Source organism: Haliotis asinina, chromosome 2, assembly GCF_037392515.1.
Source record: "Haliotis asinina isolate JCU_RB_2024 chromosome 2, JCU_Hal_asi_v2, whole genome shotgun sequence".
NCBI lineage: Eukaryota > Metazoa > Mollusca > Gastropoda > Lepetellida > Haliotidae > Haliotis > Haliotis asinina.
Genome location: NC_090281.1, coordinates 61,576,796 through 61,603,942, shown reverse-complemented (window position 1 = coordinate 61,603,942; position 27,147 = coordinate 61,576,796). Strand labels below are relative to the sequence as shown.

Below are 27,147 nucleotides of genomic sequence, written 5' to 3'. Positions count from 1 at the left end.
GTTTCACTCCAGGTGGCATTTCATAGTTTCTTTTGTCACTAAAAACGTGACACAGCTGGCTACAGAAATAGATTTATTACTGATAATAAGATATCTGAAGGTCACTCTGTGTTGCCCAAGTGGAATGTGTTTCTTTATTTGATTCAAGAGTCTTCAAGATCTCCAACATTCTGAGATAGATTAATGTGTGCTGGGCATATCATGATTTCTCTGTATGTTCAATGACAGATTCTATTCTCCTGACTTTTCATAACAACAGCTATTGAATTTGGAGACGTTTGCTTGATATTTATTAATTCTAAATTTAATAGCTTTAAATGTCAAAGCAATACATCCTGTTTTATTCACAAATATATTTCCCGAGTTCGTGTAAAAGAATGCTAATCTTTTCAAAGTTTCAAACTAGGTTACTCAAAAATACCTTATCAGAGACACCGTTTGGTCTCCCTGGATATTGGAGGAATATTGCCGAAAGAGATGTAAAATCACACTCACAAATTTTATCACTGATTAAATTTACAAGTAGAAACCAGTTTATGTTTGTGTTAATTGATTTGAAAATCACGAAGAAATGGTAACTGAGAACATCATCCCATCAATAACCAAGGTTCAAGGTGAGAAGGCTTGCCCTAACCTCTAAGGCCTCTAGCTGGGTTTTGGTTCCTATCTCAGATTTACTCTGACATTGATCACAGAGTTTCTCAGAAACAGCTGCCATACAGTTGCAATATTGCTGAGTGCAGTGTAAAACCAAAGAGGCATATATGTCTTTGGTAAAATTAAACTCACATCTCAGGAACATGCAATGCTTGTGAACTTCTCTGAAGGGGCAAGGTTCAATGGCCTACATCATTTTGGTGGTTGAACACAATAAACTGATACCCTGTGCTGTGGCCAACATCTGGTGTCCATTCACTCGTTGATTGTTTCTTATAACTTTCAGCACTAATTTGTCATAGGCTCATTGGAATCTGTTTCAGGGAATACTGGGACAGTTTGTTCACTGGTGACCCTTGAAGATATGTTTAGAATTGGTCTTCAGCTACCCATGAATGTCCTGAGAGGAGAATCACAGGTCAGGTGGTTAGACTGACTGACTTGGTTGACACGTCATTGTATCCCCATTGAACCATTCGATGCTCATGCTGTTGATCACTATATTGTATGGTCCCTTACAGACTGATGCCATGTAGCTGGGCTATTTGCTGAGTGTGGTATAAAACTTAACTCTCTTACTCACTTTCTGGTGTTGAGGTTTAAACATAGAACTGAAATACTGGTCAAAGTCACATCTAAGCAATGTCATTCACCCCAAGACCAATAAAACTTTTATGAGACTTTGACCTTGAGCTACTGGATGAAGTCTCAGACTGTTACATGTAAGTTGGCCTGACACCATCTGAAATATTTCTGACGGTACAACCAATTCTCAGTTGTGGATGTGTCCAGGAAATAGTTGCCAGGTTCAGCAGCATTTGAAACAAGTGGGTTTAGTTTGACTTTTAGCAGCCTTCCAGCAATACCAGAGGGTGGGGTGTCACCAGAAATGGGCTTCACACACTGTACCCATATGGGGAATCGAACACAGGTCTTCGTTTTAACCATGTGGCTTTCCCACCATGCCAGAATTTGATACAAAAGCACCACAGACTGAGAAATTCAGCAAAACAAACTTTCACAAAAGTCTTTGGGCTATCAACCCAACACATAAATAAATACAAACACAAAACTTTTCATACATTTTGATCTTTATTAACATTTTCAGACAAATATTCATACTTATTAACTTATATTCAAAATCACCATGAAATAATATCAGCCTGAAAGATATATCAGATACTTTTGATTATTACTTAACCCATAAATATTACAATCCTTCAACATAAAGTAAACAATATTAAAATGTTATCTCTAAAACAACATCAGGTGGGGAAGTGTCTCGATGTTGACTTATATATATGACACAATCATATCATACTTCTGCCTGAAGACAAGTGTAATTTAGTATTGTGGGTTCAGCTGAGGTATTGAGGGGAGGATCACTTTAAATCTTGAATTAGAGAGCGAGTTGGGTTCAATGCCATTTAAGCCAGTATTCCAGTTATATCAAGTTGTGTAACCTAAATGTAGGAAGAAAGCTGGAAGTAAAGCAGGGGACAGATGCTTACCACTAAGACATACCTACACACATGAGCAAGGAAATCAGGACTTGAATATACGATCACAGGATTCTGGTGAAAGCAAGGGACATAACTCTGCGCAGTGATGTATGGCACCTTCTGTGACTTATACCTCTGTGTCCCCCTAAGGACAATAATATCCCCTACTCCGTTACCATGTTCTTAGGTTAACCACTGTACAAGAACACTGTACAATGTACAATTGTATTCATGTCAAATTTTCATGTTAGCATTAGCACAGTAATCATATGACCAAACAAACTGGACTCTAAATGCATATCCAACAACAAGGTACAAAATGATTCTACAGTGTATAACACAACAAGCTTATCCTATGGGAAAAGAACAAAATATGTATGCCAGGCAGTTTAAAATGGTGAAGAAAAACACTGCCAATCCTGAACCGAATATCAGGAACAATCATAAATGTTTCACACTAAGCTACTGCTTAAATCCAATGCAAGTTTAATAAATGTTGTCACCACAATGAGTAAGGCTTCATGTTGCTTTCAATGGTATGCCTGTCACAGTGATGCAGACAACAGTGAGTTAGGCTTCATGCTGCTATCAATGGTATGCCCACTGCAGTGATGCAGACAACAGTGAGTTAGGCTTCATGCTGCTTTCAGTGGTATGCCTGTCGCAGTGATGCAGACAACAGTGAATTAGGCTTCATGTTGCTTTCAATGGTATGCCTGTCGCAGTGATGCAGACAACAGTGAGTTAGGCTTCATGTTGTTTTCAGTGGTATGCCAAAGTGAGTGAGTGGGTTTTGTTTTTACATCACTTTTAGCAATATTCCAACATTATCACCTCAGGGAACACCTGAAATGAGCTTCACACATTGTACCAATGTGGGGAATAGAACCCCGGCGTGACAAGCGAATGCTTTAATCACAAAGCTACCTCACTGCCCTTATGCAGGTCACAGCATGCTTGGTCAAAACCCATGACCATTGGCATAGTGCTGACAGTCAGAGACATATCATCAGTGCTAATCTGGATTTGAACCAATGAATGTTTCTTATGGCATGCCCTGGAATGCAACTTTGAAAAACAAAGCATAGAGCCTGTCATGACTGTGCCCCTATTTTCCTTTTCAGGTGTTAAGGGGTTAAAAACCAAAAAATTGGTTCATGGTTTATTTTTTTTTAAAACAAAAACTGATCCATTACATGTCTGGAAATATTTGCCTTTTGCCTACTTAAGGCCCAACCTAACCAGAATAATCTGAATCAATGCAAATGATTTTGGTGGTGAACTATTAAATAAATATTGATACTCATACATTTTGTATCAAAATTTATCAATATATCAATATCGTCATGACAACTGTACTTATCTCTGCAGTGAAGTTTACGAAGACCTTCAGATATTGAGATGCTTGTACCTACAGCTTTACTTACGATTTCCTTGATATTATTGTTACAATGTTGCTTTTGTCATGAAAAGCAATGACCTTAATCCTCTGACAATGCCTGATGAAAACTCATTTGAAAAATAAAATATAAACACCTGTGTGTCTACATTTAACATGTGAAGGAACAGCAAAGATGTCACAATCAGTTGGATAATCAGTGTTGATTTAACCACACATCAGTGGATAATGCAGTGGATAATGCAGTGGATAATGCAGTGGCTGAATGTAGCACTGAATGATAGTTTCCTCCTTGTCATTCACCGCATCATCGTTGATGTACCATACAAACACCAACATCTACATAAAAGGTCCAGTATTCTTTTGTACAGGGTCAGTTGTCCAATGTGTTTATTTGGTGAGTCTTACTTCAGGTGGTTCAGTAACTGGTCAAACAGCACAAGATGGTACTGAAAACAACATCTTGACCCAACTAGCCTATTCTGAACACATAAAATTATACATTCTGAGGTTAGTTACATTTCATCAAGGTTTCCTGTCTACCTGTGAACCAAAAACATAATATTCATTAAACCTATTATTGTTGAAGACAGGCAGGAGGATATTTCTTTTGTTTCAAAACATCCTCTGATGTTTTACAACATATTTCTTGACATTATATCTGGAATATCTAAAACAAGTAATAAATCCAGTCTTATCAGTCTGAAAAAAAGAAAATAAATTCTTTGGTCCCCTTCCCCAGAAAGGTAAATGATGGGTCACATAACTATGTTCAAAACTATGGACTCTTCCCCCTGAAATATTGTTAACTCATTATCATTTCAAAATACTTCAGCTCACATCTGACAATTATTTCAATGAACCTGTTTCACCACAATTATATCATCACACTTCCAATAATGCACCATTGTGATTGAAATCATCACTAATAACCTTCAGCGATCTCAAGATGTAAAACAAAAACTGTACAAATTGTACAAGAAAGTCCCAATTGCACGGTCTCCAAATTGAACCACATGGTCCCTCACAGCTGTCTTGTCCTTGTGACAGCCATTGCTGAGAGATCAGCAGACAGCCCTGTTTCTCTCCACTGAATCAGATCCTTAAACAGGGCTGTCCTCATCTTTTCATTGCTATTCCTGTCAGAATCAATGCCCCTCCATCGTTTGTTTTCATCACAGACCTGTCAGTCTCCATTACTCAACACACTGTGTTTTTGTTTTCTTCTTGCAATAATTCCCAAACGTAATCCCTTGAGCACCATCTTCTTACTTGCTTGTCATGTTCAAGTTCACATAATTAGTTCAGCCTTCACTTGCACGATGTCCTACATTGATTATCCCGAAGTAGTCCTGTCACTACTGCCTCTTCTATAAACACCTTATCCACAAACAACCAGCATGTGTGTTATTTTCCTTTCTTAACAGTCTTCCTGCAAATCTGTTAACCATATTCGTTTGCCTTAGAAGCCTTGTCCAGCAGTCCAAACAGAGCTTCTTTAACTAACAAGACCTTCCATCCAGAGTGACAGATGTGTCACTAAACTATCTTTCCCTTTTTCTTGTATGATCTTCTTTCTTACTAACAAGATCCCTGCCATCGTAACAAGTCCCTGAACAATATATTTTCTTGCATTTACTTTCTCAAAACCATCCTTCCCAGCAAAGTCCATATCAAAATATATTCTCACTTTGGGCTATGTAGTATTTATCTCAAGTCCGATCAAGCACAATCCAGAATCGTTTTCCTCCAACTGAGCCAGTTCCTCTCATGCACTCATCATCCACACAGTAGAAAAATACTCTGTACTAGTCCTTGTATCACAGGTTAATCACGCCGGCGTTGACGCTTCTTCTTCCGTCTCTTCTTCCTCCTCTCACTATCGGACTCTGACGATGATGAAGATGAATCTGATGATGATGATGACGATGAGTCAGAGTTGCTGCTACTGCTACTGCTGCTGCTGTTGTCAGAGTTGGATGTGGAGCTGAGGTCGGAGGAGCTGTCACTGTCCGAAGATGAAGATGAGTCTGTGTCTGAGTCAGAGGAGGACGAGGAAGAGCTGGAGCTTTCGCCATCAGAACTGGAAGCAGTAAGATTAAGTTTTGAGTGAGTGAGTGAGTGAGTGAGTGAGTGAGTCAGCTGGGTTTTAATGCTACTGAATATCAATATTTTAAAGGTAACGCAGGTTTCAGATATATCCTTTCATGAAATCCATGAGTATGGGTATGAAGGTGTTATACCTAGAAACATCACTGAGGAAAACTAGGATTTGGGCATCAAGGATGCAACTTAAAAGAATCGGACTACATGAAACCCCCAGACATTTGCTTTGTTGTTGTTTAACACATTCAGCAATATCCCAGCTATACAATGGTGGTCAGTAATTTGCCGAGTCTGGACCAGACAATCAACAGCATGAGCGTTGATCTGCATGACTGGGAACTGATGACATGTGTCAACCAAGTCAGTGAGCCAGACCACCTGGTCGCGTTACTTGACTCTTACAACCCACACGTAAGTTATTATTTAAACCTGCCTCATTTCAACAGCAGCAGTCAATATGGTTTATCTAATGTTTCATGAACATGTGATATTATTGATATATCATGGCAGCAGTCAATATGGTGTATTTAACGTTTCATGAACATGTGATATTATTACCATATCATGGCAGCCTGTAAATAATCCAAACTGCATCAAACAATCAGAGGCTAATATTTGAATGTACGTCTGCAGGAAATGTAATTGGAAACTCCATATAAACAGAATTTCAATCACCTCAATAAATCTTATGCATAAAAGAAATCTATTCGATGGCTTTGTAGAAATAACCTGAATTTCACTAATGAATGGACAAATGAATAGATGAAGTCACAGTCCTAAAAAGTCCAATTATGAAACAAAACATTAAACATATTTTACCCTACCTAATAATTTCAAAAGATCCAAATTTTAAAAAAAAGGACATTCTTTTCTAAACATCTCTGGGATAGATATACAGTAACCTATACTTATTAAAAAAACCCCACCCCAATATGCTCATGAAGAACTGACAGATATAACAAACAGGGATTTTCCTGCCATTTTCGGCTGCCGTCACAGCCATTTTAGTAAAATGCATGTTATGAACAACAGTAACAATGAGATAAAATAGTTACCCTTTGAGTTGGTTACAACCATAGTTTACTGAATATTCAATCCTGAAACTTTCCCATAAGGTCCTTGTTTCTATGAGAGCAACTCCTAATGGACCTCTTGTGCATGTCACACAACCCAAATTCTATCCTTAAGAAGGTTCTATCCTAGCGGAGTTATGTAAAGAAAAGTATGCTGAAGACATTGAGGAGGTGTGACCTTTCAAGTTTCCCTGTGGTGCTCATCACATACAAGAACCTAATGTACTAAGTCACTTAGACTTGCTCGGCCTTGAAAATCTGTTGTTAGCTTTCTATAGCTTTGGGGAGATTTGAATGTCAGGGCTGCAATGAATACAATGAGGTGATCACGATATGTGTCCACAATGTAGGGTAATGAAAACAACTATCTATTTACCAATACAATACCAAGTCCATAGCTAATGTATCATTAATCACATTCAGTGAGACAGTACCACAATTTATTATTTTGACATTGTTCATATATCATGATGATGTTACCACTTTACATCTGTGGGTATTATTGGTTGACAGGACTGTGAGTAGCCTTGGCTTAGTGTCACAAGATATGCAGCTGAACAATTGGCCTCTCTCACTGTGCTAAATAACCAGTGTGTGAAAATACATTTTTTCTGTATAAAATTCATGAACATTTCAATTCCAATGACTATGATTGTCAATTTATTCATGATGGAGTATGATTCAAATTCCACTCACAGGTTTTACACCACTATCAGCTATATTTTAGTGGGGGACATCAGAAATGAACTTCAAACACTGCACCCATGTGAGGAATTAAACACATGTCTGCAGCATCGTGAAGAACAAGAATATGAAAACTTGTACCATGGTTTCTGGTATACTGAAGTAGTGAGTGAGTTTACTTTTACATCCTTTTGCATTATCAACATCTACAGTGTTGTCTTTATATTTTTAGGAAGATATAATAACATTATTTTATCAATTGAATTTTAATCATCAAATATCAAATATGAGTCAACATACCCATGCTTCTTCTTCTTTTTCTTTTCCTGGATTGTTGAAGTCTTAGCTCTGTTAAAAAAAGTAGCAAGTTCATTACACAGGACCAGCTTACCATAGTTGCTGTAATAATAACTCCAATACTAAAGGCACTCAGAAAAAGAGTAAAAGAAAACATTATTCAAGAACCAAATATTATTAAAATCTGTTTCCAGTGAATGTGTGAGTGAGGGAATATAGCTTTAAACTGCTTTTAGCAATATTCTAGCAATATCACAGTGGGGGACACCAGAAATGGGCTTCAGACATTGTACCCATTTTGGGAATCTAACTTGAGGCTATAGAGTGATGAGCTGACACTTTAACCACTGGGCTACCTGATCGTACCTCTGATTTCAACACTGGAGCACTTTGAATAAACCTTGTTCAAAATACAAATGAAACCAAAACATTCTAAAAAATATACAGTGAAGGCTGTCTAAGCCAGCACCCCACAGGACCAAAATAAAAGGCCAGCTTACAGCCAGCTCTCTTTGTCTCTGTTATACTAAAACAATGTTGATGACAGGTAATTATTCTATATTCTGCACTAAACATTGTTTAAATACAACATACAAATCAACAATTTGGCGGGGTGAAAATTTTATGCCGTTTTTGGCAGTGTAGTGGATTAGACAAGTGCCGATGTTGGCAGGTTTCACTGTAGTCACAAAAACAAACTTTGCACATGGCATTGTTTGGAAAAGATTAAATAGTTACTTGTATAGCAACAACACCCCCTTCTGTGCTTTTGTAAAGAATATCTTAAATATTCATAAGAAAATAAGGAAAGTCAAATATTTTTGTTGGTATTTGTAGGATGCTTCTTGGAACTGGGCCTACATTTTCTGAGTTCGCATAGCGCTATGATAGTTGTAAGTTAATGTTAATGTATGGGATTTATGATTACCTTAGTGCTGACAGAGCTGTGAAAATCTAGGCCCAGGGTGCTTAAAAAGGTATATATGGTATCTACAACTCCAAGGAAAGCGATTATACCACACCATTTGCATAATCACTCAGTGCCCAGACATCTGTGAGACAATCACCTCTCACATACATGGTTAATGCAACCCTGGAGACAGTCATTAGGAAAATGTTTTTAAAGTGCAGAATCTTTCAGAAAGCAGCCGTCCAGTTCCTCCACACATGCATGGTATTTCAGATATCGCCCCTGCACCTGTGATTATTTGTGTATTATTTCATGAATGTTTTTGACAGTAAATATCATACAGTAACAAGTTATTACTTCCACATAACCTAACCTCATACCAAACGAATATCTGCCATCCATCCCTTTACCTTCTATATCGGCTGCTCATTCAGACAAACACTATCAGACATCCATTACAACTTCCCATGAAATTACTGTTATTTTTCAGTAAGCAAATCAAATTTTGACATGTGAATTTTGAAATGCTTCCAAAACAATTTCTGTCTGTTGCACAGCAAAGATACTCACAAAGCTTACAAAAACGAAAGACACATGGCCTCATTAGAGTGTCTGGGTAGGATTGGACACAGCAATCAAAACAGTGGAAAGCTGTTATCCACACAACATATGAGAACTAACGCTAGCTGGGTACTGATTTGCACAAGCCCAGGCCTGAGGGTTACAACAATTTAAACAGCTGAATGCTATTATCCCTACAACATATGATGACTTCTAGATCCAGCTAGGGTATTCCTGTGAATGTAGTCCCATCTGATCATACCGAGATGGAGTTGACGGAGATGTCTTTCAAAAGAGGTAATAGCCCCAGACACTATCAGCATGATGGTAGGAACTACTGGCAAAATATTCCTGCGCTAATTTAAGAGAAACAGTGAAGTCGCTTGAGTGTTAAATGTTTGCATGATGGTTGAGTGAGTGAGTTAAAATTGTCTAAGCTTCATCAGCTGTCTTGCTGCTATTCTCAGAGAGCTTATGATTCAAGAAACAGAACAACTAGGCTACGTTCTACAGCTGAAGTCTGGGAAATGTTATTTAAAGGTGATTCAAATGTATTCCCTGGACCTGCCAACTGCCATCCCATGACAAACATTTCTATGTTTTTTGCATCCTCATTTCAATTTATAATCCATTAAAATATCACATGACATTAGAGGAGCCAAATGAGTGTTTCAAGAACATGAACTTTTCATGTGGATCTGTTTGAAATGGAAAACAAATTCACATTTCTGTCAATATGTCGTTGTAGATTGCAAAAAGAAGCATTTATAAAACAAACTTGGTAGAACCTAGTGCATCAGGTCTACTGATTCATCTGGCAGTTGAGCAAAGGGAGTTGTGGAAATGTGCAACTTGTCTTCTCCTATAATCAAGATCTTTACTAGTAAAGAAATACACTTCACATGTTCCAGCCAGAGTGAGTTTTCAGTACTGCCATTGATACCGACATCTTGACTGTTAGCCTTTGTTTCAAAGAACTGTAAATACTATTGGTACACTGAATATGTATGACATATTTGTTTTTAAAAGGTGTGTTTCTTTTTGTGTGTGTTTTTTTAAAATTTTGCCTTTAACTGAGCATTGTATTTGATTCACTTGTGTGAATGTATTGAAAAGGTCTCACTGCAATATCACTGAAATAATGCCAATACAGTGTTTCAACTTGCTCACTGGAGCATCCCTAGCAATTTTTCATTTTCAAATTATTTTTCAGTAGGAACTGTTAAAAAAAATTGAAAATGAACAAAAATAAATGAATAAATTTAAAAAAATTAGATTTTGGCAAATTCAGCCCCCAAACAACTTGCACATTGAATAAAACAAAGCAACATTTAACAGCAGAGTACAAAATCACATGGCAGCCATGTTTAGAATGAGACACAAACTTTCTGTGTATTGAAAAATGAATACCTTACAGTTATATTTCCTCTCATAGACTGTGTGGTGTCCGAGGAGACAGTCCAGTCCATACAATGAAAATATCAATATCACAGGTGAAAAAGAAAGTCCACAAAGTTAATGCCTAAGAATGCATAACCCTCAAAAACCCATTTCAAGTAAAACTCAATCAACAGAAGTAATCAAACATGAATAATAAAGCTGAAACCAATTTCAACTAAAAATAAATGAAAATTTGATGGCTCCCAAACTTTCCACTGTAAATGGATTGTGACTCACAAGAGCTCTAGTTTCTGTTTGTCTTCTTCCTGCTTAATTCGCTTGATCATTTCCTTGGTGCGTGACGGCCGGTGGACATACTTTCTCTTGCCCGTACACTGATACGTCCAGTGACCGATCTCCAGGCACTTCTGACAGCGAACGTTCTCCGAACTCGGTTCCCTGAAACAGACGAGAGCGGGCGTCAGGCCGACTGGCATGATTACCTCCACAAATCAAACAAGTACCCTTGGGACCTGCACATCTCTACACATTATAAGGAATTACAACCAGTTTGATGAATTCAGCTCACAATTCCACAACTTTGATGTAAATTTCTCTGTCGCAGTGATGACATTTTGAAAAAGAAAAGTTTCCCCAGCGAATTAATCAGGATATCAATCACGATTAATTGGACTTCTCTATTTGCCCTGATTCCATTTTTCTCACCAACTGATGAGCAAGAAAGGAGGCACAAGATACTTTTTCCTGGTTATGAAATCAGACTGAATGACACGAACGCTTTTTGTTGGTGATATATCTCCAAACAGTGTATATCCCTTTATACCTGTACATGCAAATAAATCATTACTAACCTCAGGTTGAGTGATTAATCCATTATTCTGTCTATACCAGTTTCCTACACAGCTATACATGCGAACCGCCAATCAATGCCCTAACGTGCGAGCTGTCAATATCGACAACTATCTCCAGCAAGTGGCTAGTCTCATTATCACATCTTTGATGCTCGATACATAATTTCAATTGTAACACCATTGGGATTCAACAAGACTGCTGCTGTTGTAGAAATGTGTTAATTACTTTGCATCTCATCACTGAAAGCCTATTTGAGTTGAACGGGAGGAAACAACTACAGATGAGATATGGCCACATACATTTTCTCTTGTTAACATGGTTAATGGAAGCTTTATAACTACAGAGGAAGCAGTTCAATAGTTACAACTAATTTGTATGGGCAGTCTAAAAGAAATAGTTATTAATGGACACTGAGCTGCAGAAAATTGGGTTACGTTAGTTTTTAATTCACATTTTCTAACACAAAGACAGTATTCTTGCAATTCTGAAAACATTCTTTGATTAATGGGTGAAGAAAGTATCATGTTTTATGGTAACTTGTATCACAGGCAAACTGTAGCGCAAATGGGATTGTGCAGCGTAGAGAAAATGACCAGTCTTCTTATAAGTGAGCGATATGAGTAAAGGTTGGCAACATACTTTCCTTGCTTCGGTTAGGAAAATATTTTTCATGTCAAAATAAAATATCGCCATCATCAAAGGTACACTCCTATTTCCTCACTGGGTTGTGCTCTCAGATTTCCAACCCCATACTCAATAAGTACTCACGTGAAATATGTTTCTTATAATCTCGCATATAAGAAGACTGGTCATATTCTGTATGCTGCGAAACCTCATTTGCGCTACAGTTTGCCTGTGCTTGTATCAACTTCACAGCTACGCCAGGGTGTGGAAACCTGATTCAGACAAATTATTGCTGATGACATCTGATTGACAACAGTGTGTCTGGTCTGACTCAGAACAAGAAAACCATGTGGTCATTAATGAGTCACAATTATAGCTGTTCGTGAACTATGTCAGACTGGAACTCAACAACAAACTCAATGCAAAGCAGCATGTATATCACACAGTGCAGTACATCATGGAGTGAGTAAGTTTATTGTATGCTGCTTACAGCAATATTATAGGAACATCACAGCACGGGACACCAAAAATGGACTTCAGACGGGAATCAAACCAAAGCCTTCAGCATGCTGAGGGGATGCGTTAGCCACTAGGCTACTCCACTGCACCTCACACAGGAAGGTATACCGTGGAGAGTCTAGTTTGGTTTATATCACCTGCAAACCATATGCTAAATGGTTATATGGTCAGACCTGATGACTTGAACCATATTAAACATGTCCCTACTCTCCTACACTCATACTCTCTGTACATCCCACTTGTGTTTGTGTGCAATCTATTGTCACTGGCTTCTAAACATACCACTCAAAGAAGACTTAAGCCATCTGTCTAAAGCTTGAGTCAAAGCCTGTTCACTCCAGATTAGCTTTTACACTATCTATAGCCCAGTTCAATAAGGGTTATTATCTCCCTTGAAAATTACCTACCCTTTATAGCTCATTTGTTTGCTGAAACAATAAAAAGGTAGGCCGTCCTACTTCCAGAGAGGAAAAATGCAGTACCTGCATCCCGTTAGCACTGACGCGGATGGAGTGAAAGAAAAAACTTCAAAGTTTGCATATTGATACCATTGCTGTGTTTGTAGTAGAATCTAATTATCGCGTGAAGATCATGAATGCAAAAAGTTTGCTCTTCACCACTGTCCAGAAAATATTTTGCCCCCTGGAAGTGGGAAAAACAAAGGGCGACAATCCAGAAAGGGAGATAACAACACTTACTGAACTTCAGATCAGCTTTTATGCTATCTGACATTAAGCACAGACAGTTGTTTCAAGTCACAAATTTGGTCAAAGTAGGAGATCATATTAATATCTGATTTGTATAGTCCAATTGATTATTAACAGGCTGATATGATGCTGCTGGATTATTGCTGAATGGAACATCATTAAACAGATAAACAATGCAAGTCCATGGCAGCATCAATCTAAACATCTTTCCACACATCACGACAAAATTAACACCTTGAACAAATCAGTCCACATCAGTGCCAACCAGTGTCAACTTGTGTCAACCTGACCTAATTGTTCATCAAGGGGAGATAATTAGATCAGCCCTCCCAACTCCAGATCAAAGCCTACCCTGATGATGTCATCTATCTGATGCCACATGACATAACTGTTTATGAAGCCAGTTCCATTGATGCGCATCAGCCAGACAAACGGCAAATCGATGCTATTGACTGTTGCACTAGGATGGTTTGCCGGACTGATTGTAATGCAGAGCTTTCAGACAGAAGCAATACCACACTGACAAATCCATTAGTTCATGTCCTGGCTGAAACAGTGCTGTGAATGCAGACTGACATTTAAAAATAATGCCGATTCTATAACACTTTCTTCTCCCATACCACTAGGAATCCATTAGTTCAATTGTTCTGACTGACACACTACTCTGACTGATACACTCAGCTGACATAGTGAGTAATAATCCTATATTTATCCGGCTGATCAAGAGTGAGTGAGTTGGGTTTTAGGCCACTTTTAGCAATGTTCAAGCATTATCACTGTCGGGGATACCAGAAAAGGGATTCACACATTGTACCCACTTGGGGAATCAAACCCAGACCTTAGGTGTGATGAGTGAACGCTGTAAATGTAACTGCTAAGCCTGCCCAACGCCTCCTAATAATGAAATAGAAATGTTCTTGAACCAACAACTTCTGGACTGTGTATGCATGGCCTTGTGTTTTTTCTATGGTAAAAACTTCAGCAAAGGTAGGGTTTCAACTGTGGCTGTGCCCCACCATAAGGAGTTACACTATGGTTGTTGCCCTCCCTGTAACTTCGCTTTGAAAATGCAAAACAACCACTGACCAGCTCAAGATCAGTTTTCTGTCTGAGTGGGGTATCCATTCTAAACTGTAGGATAGTACCTCACTGGCTGAGCACAATAAAACTGCCAAAATTACAGACAAAAAGAAATGGACGCTGTACATGGCAATAACACACAATGCACAAAGCATCACATACAATTGTACAGCAATAAAGAGTGAGTGAGTTTAGTTTTACGTCATGTTTAGCATTACGTCCTGTTTAGCAATATTCCAGTAACATTATGACGGGGAATACCAGAAATGGGCATCACACATTGCACCCACAAGGCTGCACCACTGCCCCTAGTAGACATAACATCCCATATAATTGTACAACAGCAAACGGATATTTATGGCAAATGGACACTGTATGTAATCTCAAGTAAGGATCTAACAGTCTCAGTGTCTAGTCTGTGATCAAGATGGAATATTAACCATGTTTGATCTACATGTAAGAAAACAGCTAGGATCAAACACTCGATTACATTCAAATATTAGAAAAAACCCCAAACCAACAAACCAAACAGTTTTTAAACAAATATCAGCCTTAAAATTGGGTGTTGTTATGAGTTCAAAACATGAAAGAACCGAAATGCCAAAGCATATCAAGTACAAGAGATAAACGCCTGCATGCTTGCCTGTGGTTACTTTCGAGTTTGTGAAAATATAATCTTTGTAGTCTTTCTGGCTAACCTAATTTTCTTTAGTGACATATGAACTATTTTAACAGGAATACATTTCACCAAATGGTCTGAATCCAGATTATATATCTCCGACTTCTGATTTCAGAAATGCACTGTGACATTTGTCATACATGTCATGCATATTACGATCCCTCATGTAAGAATGTCCATCTCTGATTGGTTCCTGTGACCTTGAACAAATCACCATGCATGCCCAGTACACGTCTCGAGCAGGGTATAAATCTTTGCAAGCGAGAATAAATCATTTTAACCTTGTCCCATGCAAAAGGCATGCATCCCCTGCAGTCAGTGAATCGTGAACCAGTGGTTCAGATTGACATGTCAGTACCATATTACAAAATGTATGATTAAATTTCAGTTTATTTAATGTTACATTTATATATTGAGATAATTAAATATTCGGTAAGATAAATTCACTGTAGCATTATGATTCAGGGTGTATGTAGTTTTATGCATTCCTCGTTAGGTTTTATGCACCTCGTCGAAAATAAAGCAAAAGCTCTGTATATCCCTCATCAGAATGCTGCAAGTTATGTATGATCCCTCGTTGCCACATCTGTATGAGACCTAATCCTGGTGCCTATTGACTAATATTGAAGTTTTTGTTTTACTGAAAGTGAAACTTGATACTAGATTTCTCTATACATTTGGGGGTCTGAAAAAAGCACTTGGCTATTCAAACCTGTATTAAGTAGGATACAAATATCATGCAAGCCCTGCTTACTACAGAAAACGTAATTGGGTGGCTCGTATCCATAAGTCTGATAATAATCATCACCATTTCTAACAATTTGCTATTTGTTAGAACATGCAGATCATGTGAGTCGAAAGAGATGTTATGATATGCATCTTGGCTGACAAGAAAATCATTATAGGATCAGTCTAGTAATATGAATATAATGGCGTTCTCTCATGTGCTGCCAGATCATCTATTCAAGACAAAATCAGATGTTCCAGCTTGTAACACTTACAATTTTTCATGGACATGCACTGCAAGCTCTTCACTTTTGTCCTGCCCTTCAAAACAACATGTTTGCACGACACCTTGGATCTAATTTCATATTTAATCTGCTCGGGGCATATTAGTACTAGGAATAAAAACTACATCACCACTCCCTTTGATGTGAAATTCCATTTGGAGATGCTACATAATCACAAGAACATCTTTGTCATCGTACATCAAATATAAAATGTATGCCATCATTATATAAGGCCTCTCACACATTCATCTTGCGACGTCATCTACCATTTGATGATCCTCCAAGAGGCCTAACGCTGTCACCAGGTAAGATCATGCTACTCATGTTGCCATCATTTATACCTCAGCCTAATTACTGACAAACGTAACATTCCCGCATGACAATGGGATCGTGCGATATGAAGCATGATGTTACAAGAGACTGATAGTGAAGAGATGAGGTATAAAGTGATCAAACAGCAAACCCTACTAATGAAAGGGCAAGCAAACATCTTTGTGGCTAACATGGTTACTATGTCAGAACAGCTTCATCAGCTCAAGCTCGGATCAATCACACTTAAGATGAAGCTGCTCCTGGCACTTACTTGCTTCACACAAAGCCTTCACCCGCCTGCAGTATGCTCACAACTGATCCTCATTAGATCATTGGGACCTTTGATACTTTAATTCTGGTCTTCACAAGAATAACATGGCGGGCCATTTTAATCTCTTCTCCCTGCTCCTTTTTCTCACAAGTCCAATTATCACGAGTTAGCTGGCGGCTGTCCGTCATTCCCGCGACATTTAACTACACGCTGAGTGAGAGTTTCTCTCAGGGAAATACAGCTCAAGTATATAGATTCTAGTAAGCCCGATGACACATTCACCCAATACTAACACCTCGCTAAATCACGAACATGCACCCATCAATATCCATTCATCCATGGCTGGTTTTGATGAGACGATCAGAAGTTGGATAATCCTCACGTTCCAAGAACTGATCACAATTCCAACACAAAGATCAATTTGTAGCCGAAATTGTGGTCACCTCTAACGGTGTACTTAACAGCATCTCTAAATACATTTAATTTCACACCCATCGCTCAGCATTGCTGGTACCAGGCTTGACGTCTTTCAGCTGATAGCGGTCGCAATTTGGAAAACATTGGGGTTATCTTTGAAGCAGAAGCCACAGCTATTAACGATGCTGTGCCCTCCTCATCACAGGAAGACCTGTCTCATGGCACCTCCGCTGAGATTCACAGTTTAATTTCCATAACCCTAAACCTTCAGGAATGAAACCTCAAAAGTCTCATAACAGGAAATGAATGAAAATACATTAAATTTCAGCATATCAGCTGCCATGTGCGTTAGGAATGCAACAAATCTAAGGGTGAAAGTCATACATATCTGAAGTACTGGGTAATGAATACAGTCTCCAATTGATATATTATTCTGTGTGTGAGTAGGTTTAGTTTTACATCACTTTTAGCAATATCATGGTGGGGGACACCAGAAGAGGGCTACACACACTACCCCATGTGGTGATTTCAGTGTGATGAGCGAACATTTTTATCACTAGGCAACTCCACCAACTATTCAGCATATTCAGTGAAAATAATGTTTTTTATATGTTTTGACTGTGTTAATTTATCACCACAACGACCAGTTACCACATTATTATCAAATTAAATAGATAGGACTATTGACTACTATTGTGTCTGTTATGGAAATATTCTGTTGATGATGAATAGTTCAAAATCCAATTCTCTTTCCTTAAAAAAATGAATATTCAGTTCTAGTGATTGTGAATAACAACTTGAATTCATGAGAGGATACGGTTTGATTCACTGAACATGAAAGTGAAAGGTAAAAACCCTAGTGCGCGATACTGAGGAATCACAGTCTTGAAGGCATTACATTTATTCCAATAAAGGATATTAAAAGTCTTCATCCCTAATTTACTGTCCATGTCAAATATTAATAATTTCAGTTGTAGAAGGTTTGTTTCTTCAACTTTTAAAGGGGGCAGTTTCTGATTGTCAAAGGATACAGAAGTTTCAAGACTGAAAGACAAAGTCCTGAATTTGCAGCACATTACAAACTCTCATTCCCAAACTAACCTGACAGATGAGGACACTTCATCAAATATATTTGCTTTCCTACATAGCTGTGTACAAAGATACAATAATTTCCAGCAAATTGATGCATTTTCACATATTTCAGGGACATTCTAGGAGTTTGTTAATTTGGAATGCTGATTTCACAGCACTGGGTTAAAATTGAAAAATCTGTCTCAAAGAAACGTCTGAACAGAAAGATTATGGAGCAGTGATTAAACCTGCTGAAGAAAGCTCTTAAATCAGATATTTTCAGCAATATTAACTCATACAGATGAATTCAACTTAATGATCAAATTATGTTCAATATCACTGGTCATGCAAATATTTTCACAGTGGAATATTTTGTCATCAGATTCACTGACGTGTATTTGTCATGAAATACAAATATTTGGGAAAGACTGATAGTGTTTCTTTAGTTGTTACTAAAAAATTAGTTACAAAATAATGAATGGCAGAGTAATGAGCAGTCTTACTTTTCAAGATGTCCACTGTTATGACTGAATTTTACAAAAATAACACCATGTAATCTTATGAGCATTTTTTTAAAAAAACTGTAACTTGATCAAAACCTGTTTAGGTTAAACTCAAGAGCAGCGGCAAATGTATGACTGCAAAAGTCGATGACAGGGAGAAAGTAAGGCGAGATGTACATTTTTTACCAATAAATGAATGGATGACTAAACTTTATGACATTGATATATTCACAAACCTTCACTACTTCAGACCTAGCTTGCCAAATACACTCTAGTTCTATGTTACACGCCAGCAGCTCAACAACAGGTCTTTAATCTTTCACAGTGATACTTTCTGAATTCTTCACATCCAAATTAGAATACTTGCATCTTCTAACTCAGAATGGTAATGGCACGGCCAATTTTGGCTTAATGTAGCAAGAGGAATACCAGTGATTTGAGAGCTTTGACATTTTCTTGTGTGCTTAAATTCTTACTCCGGAAGGGTAGATCTCATAAAGACTGGTGATTATCATAAGACAAATATTCGAATGGTTTGGCATTTCGCTGTTCGAGATGCAACTACTGCTATTCACCAACCTATAATGCATCATATTTAGTGATTCTAATATGTACTAAAACCTCAGTCACAGGTGACATTCAACTGAACACACATCTGATATTCTATTCTGATCTGAAATACCCCTGATACTCTATTCTGATCTGAAATCCCTCCTGATAAACTTTTATGATCTGAAATCTCTCTTGATATTCCAATTTAATCTGTAATTTTCTATTCCAATCTGAAATCCCACCTGATTTTCTATTCCGATCTGAAATCCCACCTGATTTTCTATTCCGATCTGAAATCCCACCTGATATTCTATTTCAATCAGTAATCCCACGTGATTTTCTATTCCGATCTGAAATCCCTTCTGACATTCCAGTCTAATCTGAAATCCCACTGGATATTCTATTCTGAACTGAAATCCCACTGGGGCAAATATGACCCTTAGGCTGTAAATTTGCTTTGTTGGTTTGCAAAAATGAATCCCCTATCTGAAAAGCGTTACTTTGATCCAAACATATTTGGTCTGAGTTCATTTATCAATCAACAAAAAGAAAGGACTCCAAAAGCTTTACTGCAGAAAAAAAAGTGGAAAGACTGAACATAAAACACATTATCCTAGAAAAACGCTATATTTGGGCATCATATTGGAATCATACATTGTCCTTTGCACCTGTAAGTCTCTTTTTATTCACTAGCAACTGTTACTCTGGAATTGGAAATTGAAAAGAAAATACATTAACACCTGCAACATTGAAGTATAAATCCAAAACTTTGGCAACAAACTATTGAAAAAGAAGGCCTTGCACTCATCAGTATTCAAGCCTTTGGTAAAACCTGTCTCTGCGTAGACAGTTATTAGTTTTGTGGCTATACAGCTGAAGGTCTAAATGATTAGAACATTTCACAGAAACGGTTCCACTGGGAACAATCTGAGAACATCACTCATTGCCATTCCTGGTCTTAATGAAATAAACTGTAATAAATGGAGAAGTAAGGTGACAGGATGAACATTGTGTAGGACGGATGATTCATGACTGAGGGAGGGTTTAGAGAATAACAATGGACCTGTATGTTTGTGGTGACATACAGCTACAAAGGATAGATTTTCAGGACTTCCTGCAACGGTAGTCATCAGTCCATTGCACAGGTCTGGTAAAATTCTGTCAAGTAGATTATCTAACAAGCGTCCACACAATGACATTAAATTCTACTGGAACTGATGCTTAGAGTGAGTGAGCGAGTGAGTGAGTGAGTGAGTGTGTGTGTGTGTGAGTGTGTGTGTGTGTGTGTGTGTGTGAGTGAGTGAGTGAGTGAGTGAGTGAGTGAGTGGGTGAGTTTAGTTTTGCGCTGTACTGTGCAAGTTTCCAAGCATATGACAGCCACTTGACAGCCTGGACTAAACAATGCAATGACCAACAGCATAAGCATCGATCAACACAACTGTGATATGACATATGTCATCCACGTAAGCGAATCTGACCACCTGATCCAGTGAAGTGCCTCTTACGACAACCATGGGTTACTGAAGATCAATTCTAGCCCTTATCTTCATAGGGATAATGTTTAGAGATCAGTTGAAATTAGACAGCACTAATGTTTAGTACATTTTTGTAAAATAAGGCATAAGTATGTCGCTTTTCCAGAAACAACTCATTAATCAATGTCTTGTTCACATGGGTGGTTGGGTGGCCCAATCCACTATGGTGCTGCAATTCACTGCACAGGGTTACCTCCCTTTGGCATGCCAAAAACCTATGATAATGGTTCAACTCATCCAGTTTGCAGGATTCTCTTTCTTTATTTGCCAGCAACATATCCTTGGGTTTCACCAAAGTAATAAATGTCTAAGATCTGCACTGCTTCAAGATTTCCACCTACAACAAAGCCACATTACAATCAAATCAAGTGATTGACATCATGAGCATCAATCTTTGGGATATGTTGATATACATCGACCCAGCCTGAAAACCTGACCACCCAATCCTGTTAGTCATGATTTATGAGAATGGGTTGTGAAGTCCAATTCCATCTTGGATTCTTCCTGGGGCAAGCATACCCAGAGTAAACACAGCCTTACTGTATATCTGATACAATCAATACAACCAGACGGCTTCCTTTCAGTCAGATCATATCACTTGTATCTGCAAACTGATTCATTCTAAGTGAGTATGGCTTTTAGCTGCTTTTAGAAATAAGTTAGTGGAGCCAAGAGCGTTCTTCACACATTCCACCAAACAGAGACACAGAATAAACACAGAGAGAGTGATATGTTAGTTGTACAAATATGTAAAAAAGGGAATATCTTCAAAGCAATAAAATAAAGTGCAGTACTTGAAACATCTCTACACTCTTAATACAGGTATGCCTTGACACTCAAAGGTTTCAAACATACATAACACAATAAAATATGAACTACATGTACATGTCGTTTAGCTGCATTTAGAAGTTGTCATGGATGACAAAGATATTTTATGAAATTATGGATGTGTGGAAAGAATACATGTACATACTAAAATATGAATAAAAACATACCATTATGTTTTCTCTGAGTGGCATTAAGAAATGTGAACAATCAGTTCTATGGGTGTCACTTGCTTGATGATGGTATCAGTAGGAAAACCAAGTTCTGTGGATAGTCAACTTCACTGATCACTTGCTTGATAATGGTGTTAGTACCTACACCAAAATGTCACATCCATTGCAATGAAGAAGCTGACCATCCATAGAACTTGGTTTTCCTTCATCTATACAACTTCTAAAATGCCCTTCAAAGACATGGTATCAGTAGCTACACAGAAACGTTACACAGAAACGTCGCTCATTTTATATCAAAGAAGTTAACATATCCATAGAACTCTATTTGATGTTCTTTGATTTTGTATTGCCATTATGTGAAGCCAGGGTGACATGCACTTAGCAGAAGCAACGTTAGAAGCAAATATACTACAACACAAGCCCCATCATTCACACTTGAAAACAATACAAGTACCGGTATTGGAATGTTGTGTTCTTGAATTAAAGAAGTTGTCATCCATATTACCTTGTCCTAAAGCCCTATGAACAATTTTTAAATAAGTTCATTGAACAATATCCAACACATTGACACATTTGAATTACAAAGAACACAACATCTTTTAGTGCTTGTGACAAATCTATGTGTCTATTCCAGAAATAGAAACGATATTTCAAGTCCTTGAGACAGTTGTTGGTAATCACACAAGATCAAGCAAATTTCATTTGCCAAGTTAATATAAGCAGCCTTATTTCTGACAATAAAGTCCTGGTTGAATAATGAACGAGAATTGAAAGATGGTAATACAGACAGTATCATGTCTGCACAAGTATTATGGCCGCATTAAGCAACGCAGTCAAAGTCCAGCAGTAATATCATGCATTTTGTTTGAATGGAAACAGTGACACAGCCGGGCTTTGATGGAAAACATAAAATGTGAATAGAATAACCAGACTTCATAATATGCTAAAACAATGGGAATGGAAGATAAATGAGTGAGAGAGCATGATTTTACGTTGCTTTTAGCAAAATTCCGTGACGAGCCAACACTTTAACCACTAGGCTATCCCACCATCCCCCATAAAAGGAAAATGATACACCCTTTGCGCGAAAACCATTGAAGACACCAGGTGGCTGCGCAAAGGGTAAGCACATCTTGCCCGACTGAGACTATCAACAGTGAGTGAGTTAGTGAGTGAGTGAATTTAGTTTTACACAGCTTTTAGAAATATTTCAGCAATGCTTTGTGAAATACCAGAAATGGGTATAAGACAACGCACACATGTGGGACTTGAAACTATATCTTCGGCATGATGAACATATGCTTAACCACTGGGCTGCAGTATTCCCAACACTATCAACAGAAGTACACTGGAATAGGATGATCTTTTTAAGATAGGCAGTCAAACTAACACTCTTGAGATTATGTGTACCAGTACACATAAACCCACTAAAGACAAGAATATTTGTTCCAGGGAATGGTTGCCCATATGCAAGATCCATTCCAACTACATGCTTCCACCTATATGATGTCAACAGGAAAACCAGATGCTGAAGCAGCTAGCTGTAGATTCTGTGACCAGGGATGTTGTAAACGCAGCAACAGGTAGTTGTGCTATACATAGGCTGAGTCAAGTGCCAAGAACATAAGTGTGGTATGCAGAACAGAGTGGAATGTCTCATGTTACACGCCTAGAGAATACCCAATAACCCACAGACCTGCACACTGCATGCACCGTAAGTTTGATAAATATCAGCCCTTCTGAGAAAATGTTGTTGACATTATCTTTCGAAAATTTATTTTGGTTGAAAGTGGTAATTTTGGTCTGTTTCATGTTCCCTGCACCACAATAGGGTAAGAAAGTGCTTGGTAACACAGAGGCTTGGTAGGAACATTGTTTGTCAGTCATGGCTGGAGTTGAGTAGAAAACTACAATCCTTAAAACTGTCTATGATTTAACATGAACAGAAGTTACTTCCTTTTCAATATTTCATTAACCCTAAGAAAGTAATAACTGTCAGCACTGATTTGTGAACTCACTGTTATTACCAAAGTTGAAAATAATGTCTGGAGTTTAATCATCATAAAAAACAATTTAATAACATCTATCAAATGTTTTTATGTTCCCCATATGTTTTTAATTTCTGTCGTTAAAGGACAATTGTCTTTACATGTTGGTGATATCTATTTAAATAAGGTATTTTTAAAAAAAAGAAAAACTACACCTGTTTTGCTCATTTGCCAATTTAAATTTTGTATATTTATCTTGCTAACATCAATGAATAATCGTAATGCTTACAGAGTGCAATGATGTTTTTCAGCACGAGGACATACCAAGCCTAATATCGATATTGATGATAAAATAAATTATAGTATTCATGCATACTGACATTCATAAAAATAACTGGCATATGTCTGGGTCTTCTGTGTATAATAGACATATAGTAAACTATGAATATGACAAATGTTGACAGAGTACTACTATGGGTTTATTACAAATCTACATAATTTTGCCAAGGGTCCCTCGCCCCTAAATCAATCCAGGTAGTGATATCTATCAGTGTGTGTCATACACATAGTGTACTGTTGTTATAATCTAAGTAAAATACCAGCTGACACTGACAGAATGGCATTTGTTACCAGATACAAATACAATGTATTTGACAATAAAGTTCCATGCGAACTGAGAGCCAGGAAAAGGAAAAACACATGTCTATTGTCAGCATAGTTAGGCTGTATTTCGAACAAAATATGTTGAAGGAGAAAAAAGATATTGGACAACCACATTTTTTTCAAAACAGATTTTCTCAGGCAGTGTAACATAATCTAGACCCAAGGATGGAAATAAATGAATGGCATCTACAAGCCCGAATAGACGTAAGAGCAATACCTATTGTTTAGGATACCTTTGAAAGCAACAAAACTGGTCCTGGCTAACAGACCTAGTGCTAATTTACTGGCAAATAGATTTAACAAGCAAATAGTATTTAGCAATAGTACAGTTATACTACCAGGAACTCCCCTCAGAAAAACAACAGTATATTCCAGTCTCACATCAACAACATGTAACACTCTGAAAACATTATCTGCCACACTTTCTCCTTGTTCTTATAACTTTCAGATTAATATTTCACAGACATTAAATGACTGTGGAATAAAGAAACTGCATACCTTTTGATGAGTCAGAATGAGTTCAAGCCGACATCCACAGTTCCTGAGACAGCACAGAAAAGTTGTGTAAATCGCCCAGCCTAGTCCTACTGCTGATCATCGGGAGAGTCTACGAGGAAGTGGGGAGACAGTGCCACACTGACGAACTCAACCAGCGGCAGCACCAGAACATAAGTACCCTACAGTCACTCAACATAAACTGCCTGCCTGGTAAAAGCTTGGATCAAGATGCTTAAAAGAATCCATTAATTGTCACTCCGATTGACACAGTGACCAAAATAACCCCCAAAGGAACAAGCCAGCAGAGACTGAGAAATTAAGGTTGGTCTGTCTCAGCTGAGACTCACATCAACAAACTAAAGCATCAAGTTTTCAACTTGTCACCATGGCAACCTCGCAGACTCAAGTGGAATGATAATATGAACATTTCCAGTTTTTCTAAGCCAGCGAACTTCAAACATTAAAAGTCTATTTGGTGACTATATTGAGGATGTCCAATTCCACGATCCATCGGTCGATCAACCAACTGTTTTCCTTGAATGTATTCGCTACCTCCAGGCCCCTGGGAACATGCAAACACATTAGCCAACTTAGGGACACAGACTAGTCTTATTACATCCATGGCAATAGGTAATCAATTGCTCTTTTGCGCTTGTTCCACGAAAACCATACAAGCTTGCGTTACAAATGATGTCATCAGCATGGACCATCCTCCATATCCTTGACTCAGTGGGAAGACAGTGAGTCGTGGAGAGAAGGCTTCAAAGTCGAACAATCTAATTTCACCCTATTATTCCACCTGACAAACACCGGTAATCTGTGTGTCAACCCTCAGCCCAAGTAACAACTCTGGCTGCAAAACTGAGATTCTACATCTCAATCTTCTCATCTCACACAGTAAGACTAAAATTTTATGACATCACATCCTCCAAATCTGGGACAATCTCTGTCGCTTACCAGACCCATGTGTGGAAGAGTATGATAAAACCAACAACAAAAGTTGTAGCCACAAGTCTTCTTCAATAACTGAATCTTTATGTTACACAGAATTTACAGTCTGAAAATGATTTTGCAGCAACGGATTACTGGCTGAGAATTCTCAATGAATTACCATTAAGATCTGATGTAAATGGAAATGACGGCATTCATCGGCAGGTTCCCTGTGACATTTCCAAAGATCAATAGAATCAGAAATTGTAAAAACGTTAAATTCTGCCAAGTTGTATTTTGCAGCTAAACTCCTGCAGGAAGACGCAGATACAAACAGAGTGTTGCTGTGCAAGAAAGTATTCTGGGAAATTTCACGCAATCATCCCCTAATCAAACATAGTTAAGTTCAAATGTTTAGAAAGACCCCGTAAAGAGACTGGTCCAGGGACAATCAGGACTATTTGCTTGTAGGGTGAAGTGCATGGCAAACTTTGGAATAACAGGAAAAAATTCCTAAATTGTTGTTAAAGAACCTGTTCAATTTGGGATTCAACGAATCATATCTTCCATTTTTCTGAAGCGTCACAATATTTTTATATGCATGTTCTGAGATCTGAGGTCTTAAGTTCAAACAAAATATTGATCTCAAATATTTCCGAAGTTTTAGTGTTGTGTTTAGAGGATTAACGACTTGTTGATATTCCCTTTGATATAACTAAACACAGGGAACTGATGCTCAAAAACAATAAGCATTAATCAATTACAATTTTCAATATAACCTAAAACTTTCACACAGATAAGAATATAGAATTTTTTTTTTTCAGTTAGAACTTTTTTTATGCAGGTTAAACTAAAATCTTACCCAAAGCCTTACAGTTTTCTCCTATACATCCTAAATTTAATTTTATCAATTCCTTATAACCATTGGGAGAGGAAATTCTTTTGGCAAAAAAATCCCCCAACACCACTGACTATCATCATTATTGTAAAGACAATGACAATGTCGATGACGATGACGATGATGATGATTACAATGACATGTCAGCTAAACATTTAAATTAAAAAAAACCAACACAATAAAAAAAACCCTCAAATTTGAGAAATTATACAAACACTTTTTAAAAAATCAGCCATCTGGTCAGGACAAAAAAATGTGAGTGAGTTTAGTTTCAGGGCACCTTTAGCGATATTCCAATAATATCAATGTAGGGGATACCACAAAAGGGTTTCATCCATTGTACCCATGTGGGAAATCGAACTTAGGTCTTCAGCGTGACAAGCGAATGCTTTAACCACTGAGCTACTCTACCATGCCCTGGGCAAAAAAGAAAATGGCTGAAAGTATTGG

At 37.8% G+C, this 27,147-nt stretch overlaps 1 protein-coding gene across 1 annotated transcript in view; it reads right to left on the bottom strand.

The window, feature by feature from the left end:
* Positions 1 to 1,730: 1,730 nt before the first annotated feature.
* Positions 1,731 to 27,147, bottom strand: part of LOC137274081 (zinc finger CCHC domain-containing protein 10-like) — a 60,290-nt gene continuing 34,873 nt past the window's right edge. Inside the window, exons 2-4 of the mRNA XM_067807074.1 lie at positions 10,867 to 11,028; positions 7,722 to 7,769; positions 1,731 to 5,641 (exon numbers count right to left, since the gene is read on the bottom strand). Coding sequence (XP_067663175.1) covers positions 5,386 to 5,641; positions 7,722 to 7,769; positions 10,867 to 11,028 — 466 coding nt within the window. The 3' untranslated portion in view covers positions 1,731 to 5,385. The remainder of the gene's footprint in view (positions 5,642 to 7,721; positions 7,770 to 10,866; positions 11,029 to 27,147) is intronic.